The sequence below is a fragment of the Eimeria acervulina genome, genomic scaffold (assembly GCF_000499425.1).
Source record: "Eimeria acervulina Houghton genomic scaffold, Eah_scaff254, whole genome shotgun sequence".
Taxonomy (NCBI): Eukaryota; Apicomplexa; class Conoidasida; order Eucoccidiorida; family Eimeriidae; genus Eimeria; species Eimeria acervulina.
In genome coordinates this window covers 34,799-41,687 of record NW_013549959.1, presented here as the reverse complement: position 1 = coordinate 41,687, position 6,889 = coordinate 34,799, and the positions used below count along the sequence as shown (strand labels likewise).

General features: G+C 47.0%; 2 protein-coding genes across 2 annotated transcripts in view; both read right to left on the bottom strand.

Moving 5' to 3' along the window:
• Positions 1-259: 259 nt before the first annotated feature.
• EAH_00028720 (hypothetical protein, conserved) lies at positions 260-1,384 on the bottom strand (the record flags this gene model as incomplete). The annotated part of the gene is made up of 1 exon (XM_013396286.1): positions 260-1,384. The coding sequence occupies one exon, from the start codon at positions 1,382-1,384 to the stop codon at positions 260-262; it is 1,125 nt and encodes a 374-aa protein (XP_013251740.1).
• A 3,809-nt stretch (positions 1,385-5,193) lies between these two features.
• Positions 5,194-6,889, bottom strand: part of EAH_00028710 (Cleft lip and palate transmembrane protein 1, putative) — a gene marked incomplete at both ends in the record, with an annotated part of 3,875 nt that continues 2,179 nt past the window's right edge. Inside the window, 4 exons of the mRNA XM_013396285.1 lie at positions 5,194-5,207; positions 5,772-5,797; positions 6,091-6,257; positions 6,407-6,538. Coding sequence (XP_013251739.1) covers positions 5,194-5,207; positions 5,772-5,797; positions 6,091-6,257; positions 6,407-6,538 — 339 coding nt within the window. The remainder of the gene's footprint in view (positions 5,208-5,771; positions 5,798-6,090; positions 6,258-6,406; positions 6,539-6,889) is intronic.

Sequence of the window (6,889 nt, the reverse complement as noted above, 5' to 3'; positions counted from 1 at the left end):
GGGCAGTGATGTGCAGCAAATGAAGTGAGTATTAAGACAGCCTGCAACTTAAAACGGGATTGACACAAGAAGAGACAGCAGCAGCAACTTTGGCGGAGACAGTCTCCACGCCCCTTGTGGTTTGCTGCTGCAGCAAACGTGAGGGCTGCTGCTGCTGCAGCAGACAAGAATGCTGCTGTTGCATAAATCAAAAGACCTGCTGCAGCATTTCTTTACTTTTGCTGCTGCAAGAGGGCCCCCACGAGAGCAGCTGCTTCAATTAATACGAACGGCTTGCTGCAGCAGGAGGTGGATACTGTCTCCTTAAGATAATTTTGCGGGCTTGGAGACTCTCAGGAGACTCCCAAGGAGACAAAACCCCAACCCTGACGCTGTTGCTGCTGCTGCTGTCGCTGCTGCTGTCGCTGCTGCTGTCGCTGCTGTTGCTGCTGCTGTCGCTGCTCTTGTTGCTGCTTGCAGCGTCGCCCTCACTTCCCTGCTGCTGCTGCTGCTGCTCTTGCTGCTCCTGCTGCTCCTGCTTCTGCTGCAGCTGCCGCGCCAGCTGAGCCCGCAGCCGCATTGAGTGCCTCAGCAGGCCCCTCACAGTTACTGATAAGACCTTCACCATCCGTTGCAGCTGCTTATTTTGCGTTTTTAGAGCGGCTGTCTCTTCTTCTTTTGCTTTTGCTGTCTCCTCGTCTCTCTCAGCTCCCTCTCCTGCCTGCTGCTGCCCAGAGTCTCCTCCTCGTTCTTCCCTGCTGCTGCTGCTGCTGCTGCTGTAAGGGGGTGTTGCTGCTTGCTCGGAGTCTGATGCAGATTGCTGCTGCTGCTCCTGCTCCTGCTGCTGCTGCTGCAGCTGCCCGGGGCGCAGCAGCAGCAGTCTCCGTCTGATAGCTGGGAAGACCGCCTTAAGTATTCTTAAAATTCTTTGTCTTCGAGAAGCTGGTAGCATTGGGTGATCTTGCTGCTGCTGCTGCTGCTGCTGCTGCTGCTGCTGCGCATTTGCTGCAGCAGCAGCTGATGCTGCTGCATTGCTGATGCGGGCTAGCTGGGTAGTGAAGGGTATCTTAACAGTCTTAGAGGCCCTCTGGCCTGCTTCTTTTCTAGCTTCTCTACGAACATTATCAAACACTAAATGTGCAGCAAACCCGCCAATCTTCAGGTCTCCTTTAGTTGTAGAGACACCGTCTCCAGCAGCAATAAAACGAGAGGCCCCCAGCTTAACAGATATCTTTCCTGGATTATATGAGTGAGGGGAGACAGCTGCTGCTGCTGCTGATGATGATAAGGGGACTGCAGCAAACCCTGCTGCAGCAACAGCAGCGCAGCAGCAGTAGCAATATATTGCTGCTGCAACCACACACAAACGCCTCATATAGAGACCCCCCAGCCTCTCTATCTCCATTCTCTGTCTTTAATATCTTATAAAGAAACAAATATAATGAGGGAGAAGAGAGAGAGAAGCAGCAGCAGAAGAAAGGAGACACCAGGGACAGCTAGCTGCTGCTGAGGCCTCAGCAGCAAACCACAAAGACTGAAGAAGAAGGAGCCCTTACTTAAGTGTCTCCTCCCCCTAGCAAACAAATGAAGAAAAGAAGCAAAGTATATAATTAAATAAACACAAAAATTAAAACATAAGACAACCTAAAAGGAGGCAGCTTGCAGCAGACAGCGCAGACGGAGACAGACAGTAGGGGCTTAAAGAAGTCCTATTAAAGGAGACAGAAGGAGACAGCTGCTATTTGCTGCTGCCTCTCCCCCTTCAACCTCTGAAAGATTTGTTGTTTTGATATAGTAAATATATTTATTTTATTTTTATTACTTTATTAACAAAAAATACTGTAGCCCCTGCAGCGAGGAGACAGCTAAGAGGAGGCGGCCTGCCTTCCCGGTGTCTCTTGCATATCTCTGCTGTCTCCTTTTGTCTATCTTCTTTCTTTCTTCTCTTTTTGCTTCTTTTTTATTCATTTAAATCTAACAGATAGCTCTCTAAGGGCCCTATATACCCACGAAGACCCCTGCAGGCAGGCAGCTAGCTAAGCCGATCGGGTGTCTCCTTTGGTGTGTCTCTGCCTTCTGTATGTCCCCTTCAGGACGTCTCCTTTTATACTGTCTCCTTTATACTGTCTCCTTTAGAGTATCTGCTTTAGGGTGTCTTCTTTGGCGTGTGCTTCTTAGGCTGTCTCCTCCATGCTGCCTTCTTTAGTGTGCCTCCTTTATACTGTCTCCTTTATACTGTCTCCTCTACGGTGTTGCCTGCATACTGTCTCCTTTAAAGGGTCCCTCTTAGGGTGTCTCCTTTATACTGGCTCCTCTAGGGTGTCCCCCTTGGGGTGTCCCCTTAAGGGTGTCTCCTCTATACTGTCTCTTTTGCGGTGTCTCCTTTAGGGTGTCACCTTTATACTGTCTCTTTTAGGCTGTCTCCTTTGGGGCGTCTCCTTTTTACTGTCTCTGGTTTAAGCTAGCTCATCTTAAGTGTCTCTTCTAGGGTGTCTCCTGTACACCGTCTCCTTTAGGTTGCACGAACTGGGGTGTCTCCCTTGGGGTGTCTTCTTTGCGGGTTTTGTTTGTCGCTGTCTCCTTTCTACAGCCTCTAGAGGCCAAAGGCAGAGCAGAGACGCTTATACTATCCCCCTCAGCAAGAGGAGACAGAAGAGGGCTTAGAGGAGACAGCAGAGGGCTTAGGGGAGACAGCAGAGAGTCTAGAGGAGACAACAGAGGGTTTAGAGGAGACAGCAAAACAAATTATGCTGGAGGCCGGTGCATGCAATAGTACCCAGCTGCATGCAACAACAGTCTTTTTGTTGCAGCCGCATAAAACTTAGAAAGGAGACAGATAATAGGTGTAATAATAATATTTATATCCTTTCTAGTGGAGCGGAGGCAAGGCAAGGTGTCTCTTGTAGAAAAAATAAATATTAATACTCCCCCCTTCATCACTGTCTCCTACCTAATGGAGGTGTCTCCTCTGGAGTCGACGATCCCAGCCCGCAACACCCCACAACCCACCCCACACTTTCTCTGCTTCTCTTAGCTTGCTTGCATTTCGTAACATTTTACAACAGACAGCAACAACGAATACAGCGGCGAAGACCTCTAAGGAGTGTCTCCTCCAAGCAGTCTCTTCTGTCTACTCTAGGGTATCCTATGTACAAAGGAGACAGTTTCTTCTGTCTCCTCTAAAGAAAGAAGAGACAGCCTCTTCTGTTTCCTTTAAGGAAGAGACAGCCCCTTCTGTCTCCTATGAGGAGGAGACAGCCTCTTGTCTCTCTTCTCAAAAGGTCTCTGTGTCCCCTCTAAACGAAGGAGACTGTCCCCCCTGTTCTTGTTTCAGCGGGTAAACTGTCTCCTCTGTCTTTGTTATAAACAACAGACTCTGTCTCCTCTACAGAAAGGAGACAGTCTCTCCTGTCTCAAATTGAAGAAGATGCAGTCTTATCTGTCTCCATTGCAGAGAGGAGACAATTGTCTCTGTCTCTTCTTAAGAGCAGAGACAGCCCCCTCTGTCTCCTCTATAGAGAGGAGACACTTCTTTCTGTCTCCACACAAGATATAGTAGGGCTCTCTGTCTCCTACAAAGAGAGGAGACAGTTCTTTGTGTGTTATGAAAGGAGACACTCCCTTCTGTCTCCTCCTCTAAAAGAAGAAGAGAGTCTCTTGTATCTACTCTATAGAGTAGAGACAAGTGTCTCTGTCTCTTCTACATAGGAGAGACAGCTATCTCTCTCTCCCCCTCAAAAAAACTAAGGCAGTACTCCTGTCTCCTCTAGAGAGGAGACAGTCTCTAACGAGAGGAGACAGTCTGCTCTGTCTCCTGCATAGACAGGATGCAGTCTGCTCTGTCTCCTACGAATGAAAGAGACACTCTGCTCTGTCTCCTCTAAAGAGAGACACCGAATGCAAGATAAAACAAAGCCCCAAGGTGTATCCACAAAGCACCCCACTGCATGCAGCGCGTATTGTGGTTAAAGAAATATCATCAGCCCTTGCTGAAGAGGAAGGAGACACATCTCCTGTTGCCTCTCTCCTAATCTCTAAGGCCCTGTTTGTCTGTCTCCTTTCATACCCAGCATCAACAGCCTCACAGCTTCGTTGCACTCGGTGTCTCCTTTATTTTGTCTCTTTTTCTCTTTTTAAGGTGTACAGACACCTCAATAAAAGGAAATCATAAGGCGCGTCTCTAAGCCTGCAGCAGTCTACTGTCTCCTTTGGTGCCGCCCGTCTGTCTCCTTTTGCATTTTTCGCTGTCTCTATTGGGCTCTCATTCACAATACTCAATTTGAAAGAGACGCTCAGCTGTCTCCTTAGATCCCAGTCACTTAAACCCTAAACCCTAAACCCTAAACGATATGTGTCTCCACAACAAGGAGAGCCCCTCCTTCTGTTTACTCCCTCTGTCTCCCTGAGCAGCTGCTGTCTCTCTCTTCTGTGGGGCTGTCTCTGTCTCTGAAGCTGTGGCTGTGGGGTTGTCTCGGTGCTGTCTATACACCGCAGAGAAGGTGAGGGGCCCCCTGAAAGGAAGCTGTTGCTTGCTTTATTGTTTCTTTTTTATTGTTTTTTTCTCTGAGTCTTCTTTCGGTGTCTCCTCCTTCTTTCTGTACAACCACCGCTGATATAACAGTACTAAAAATATTATATCGTCGCGAAAGACACTCATCCTGAGCAGCGCATGCAGCCCCAAACGCATGCACAAGCCCCAGAATGCATGCATGCAGCCCCAATCCTATGCATGCGGAGAGCCCCAAACGCATGCATGCAGCCCCAAACCTGTGCACGCAGCCCTCAATGCATGCAGACACGCAGCACGTGGGGTGTAGGGATAGCTGTTGTTTCAGGCAGCAGCTCAGCAGGACTAGCAATCTAAGCAGCAGCAGCAGAAGAATTAGCAGTCTAAGCAGCAGCAGCACCAGGACTAACAACCTAAGCAGCAGCAGCAGCAGAATTAGCAGTCTAAGCAGCAGGAGCAGCAGAATTAGCAGTCTAAGCAGCAGCAGCAGCAGCATGCGCATGCGCAGCGCAGTTTAGTTTGTTACCTGTGCATGTGGGGCATTCGAATAACATAGGCGGCGACATCATCAATAAAAGTATTAATAAATTGATAAAACAAAACGCTCCAAGGCATACACTGCACAGACTTTAGGTAATAATTGCGGAATAATTGTGGGGTCATCGCAACAAACCCCAAGCCGTAGCAGCAAACTGCTGCGCTCGTTATCACCCAAGACCACCTGACAAACATCAGCAGCAGCAGCAGCAGCAGCAGAGGAAGCAGCAGCAGCAGAAGCACGACAGAATTAGATCTCCTGATTGTGCTGCTGTAGATATATCAAGGGAGAGGACAGAGACAGACAGCAGCAGCAAAAGACAAAGACACCCGATGCATCAATAAAAGAAATAAAAAAGGAGACAGGAGAAGTAATTACAGGCGTTCATACACCTCATTAAAGCCCCCAGCCCCACACCCCACATGCAAAACGCAAGAATACACAAGATAATGAAAGGCTGCTGTCTCCGCCGTACAAACAAACTCAAAATTAAAACTGTCTCCTAACTACATACTAACTCTACATATATATACATATATATAAATATGTATGTATATATATATATATATTCTAATAGAGACAGACTCAAAATAAAAACTGTCTCCTTACTATATTCAAATAAAAAACTGTCTCCTCACCATATAGATGTAAAATTTAATAAATGTATGTATATGTATATGTATATATATATTTATATTGATATTTATATTTATATTCTCTTCAGAATAAACCCTCTGTCTCTCTCACCAGCTTCTGTGGGGTACGTAGACCAACTGATACACCGCAACGCAAACCACGAGGGGAAGGACACCCCAGAAAAACAACATGCTGCAGATACACCACACATACAGCAGCAGCAGCAGCAGATGCAGCAGCACCAGCAGCAGCAGATGAAGCAGTAGGCATCTCGTGTACTACCACTTGCAGAGAAGCTGTCCCTGTTTCGGGGCGGCACGCATGCACGCATGCAGCCCCAGATCAAAGCATACAGTGCATGCATGCATGCATGCATGCACTGTATGCATGCATGCAGCGCATGCATGCAGTCCCAAATAAGAGGACTGACCGCATGCATTTTGCCTCGAATTTCTCTGCTCCTTCCCGTGTCTTGTCGTCTACGATCTGTGGGTTAGCAGCAGCATCTGTCTCTGTCTTTGTTTCTTTTTCTTGTTGAGGAGCCTTCTTTCTCTGGAAGGAGACGAAAGGATACTGCAGCTGCACAGACACCTGAACCTGAAGCAGCACAACACAGTGCAGCAGCAGGTGCATAGACCTAAATAAAGAACAACAGAGAAGTAATAATAATAATAATAACTTTAATTATCATTATTACTTTTGTTCGTGTTGTTATTATTGCTATCAAAGCACTCAGATTAACTTACAAACTTTGTAATCTTCCAGGTGTTAAGGAGAATATGAAGACAGACAAAAAACAGAGGCAGCTTCGAGTTATTCTCGTGCAGATACACTGCAACAACAGCTTCTGTTAGAACTTCATATCCTAATGTCCTTAGCTATAAACAAACCAAAAGGAGACACCAACAGAAAGACACAACTAACTGTCTCCACTGCACAAACTTATCAAAAACAAACTCCCCACACCCCACATCCATGCACGCATGCATGCATGCATGCATGCATGCATGCATGCATGAAGAAGAATAGAGATAAAAACACAAAAGGAGAGGGGGCGGAGCATCACCAGCAGCAAAATAAGAGGAGACAGATGGAGACAGAGAGTCCCAAAAGGATACACTGATCAAAAAGGAGACAGCTAAAAGGAGACAGTCTATATTGCATGCAGCTTTAGAAAAGGGCATCGTTCATGAAGGAGACAATATATATATATATATATATATATATAT